This window comes from Octopus bimaculoides, chromosome 22, assembly GCF_001194135.2.
Source record: "Octopus bimaculoides isolate UCB-OBI-ISO-001 chromosome 22, ASM119413v2, whole genome shotgun sequence".
In the NCBI taxonomy this organism is placed as follows: domain Eukaryota; kingdom Metazoa; phylum Mollusca; class Cephalopoda; order Octopoda; family Octopodidae; genus Octopus; species Octopus bimaculoides.
In genome coordinates this window covers 15,010,456-15,011,722 of record NC_069002.1, presented here as the reverse complement: position 1 = coordinate 15,011,722, position 1,267 = coordinate 15,010,456, and the positions used below count along the sequence as shown (strand labels likewise).

Sequence of the window (1,267 nt, the reverse complement as noted above, 5' to 3'; positions counted from 1 at the left end):
CCTCACTGTTAATCCCATTCTCTTATCCTCTCACTGTTAATCCCACTCTCTTAGCCCCTCACTGTTAATCCCATTCTCTTAGCCCCTCACTGTTAATCCCACTCTCTTAACTTCTCACTGTTAATCCCATTCTCTTCGCCCCTCACTGTTAATCCCATTCTCTTATCCCCTCACTGTTAATCCCACTCTCTTAACCTCTAGTACCACACTGCTTTATTTTTCACAGAGTTTTGAATTATGTCTTTTGGTTTCTTAATAATATTTTTATTATTTACTTCTTTCTTTTGTAGGAGGGTACATGGCCAACACCAAGTGGAATCACAGAAGAAAATGCTCGCAAGTATTGCATGGACTTCATTCGGCAGAGCAAGTCAGGCCAATATTGTGAGAAAGTTAAGGATGTGAGCTTTTCAAATGTAATAACCTCATGTGTTGAAGATATCAAAGTAAGTTTAACTGATGTGGCTATGATTGTTGTCATTACCATCATCTTTGTCATCATTATTATCATCATTATTGTCATCATCATCATCATCATCATGACAGCATTATAATTGATATTGTCAGTATCATTCTCATTTTTCATCACTGTCATTCATTATTAATCATTATTATTACTATATATTTACATGGAGCACACAAGATATACAGAATACAAACCAAAAAATATATATAAAGAGATTAATTAATTTTTAACTTAACAGCTGTTTCAGGAAGCCAAAAGTTGTGTAATAATCATATCTTGTAGGAATTATATGCAAAAAGTCATGGGTATGCAATCAATGACCAGGAAGATATTGCAAAAAATTCTGCTCCCCTTCTCAAGAGAAGTTTGGCTAATGGAGGTTGTTTTGTATTGCTAGCAAATATAAAGAGCTGGAGGGAGAGAGAAAGCAGAATGAAATCATAGAAGGGGGAGTAGTTACGAAATGATATGAGAGGAAGAACAGCAGTTACAACATAAGGTGAAATGATATGTCTATAAAATCTTGATCTCAAGATTATGCAGGCCTTAAAGAGTATGGTTGAAGACTGCAATATAAATTCTTTCATTTGTTTCAGTCAGTTGACTGTAGCCATGCTGGGGCACCGCCTTTAGTCGAACAAATCGATCCCAGGACTTATTCTTTGTAAGCCTAGTACTTATTCTATTGGTTCCTTTTGCCGAACCGCTATGTTATGGGGACATAAACACACCGACATCGGTTGTCAAGCGATGGTGGGGGGTACAAACAGACACACAAACACACATATGTATATATATATA

At 36.2% G+C, this 1,267-nt stretch overlaps 1 protein-coding gene across 1 annotated transcript in view; it reads left to right on the top strand.

Annotated features, from left to right (window-relative positions):
* The window catches only part of LOC106880038 (uncharacterized), a 456,507-nt gene that overhangs the window by 379,663 nt on the left and 75,577 nt on the right, over positions 1-1,267 (top strand). The window contains exon 175 of the mRNA XM_014929839.2: positions 291-446. Coding sequence (XP_014785325.2) covers positions 291-446 — 156 coding nt within the window. The remainder of the gene's footprint in view (positions 1-290; positions 447-1,267) is intronic.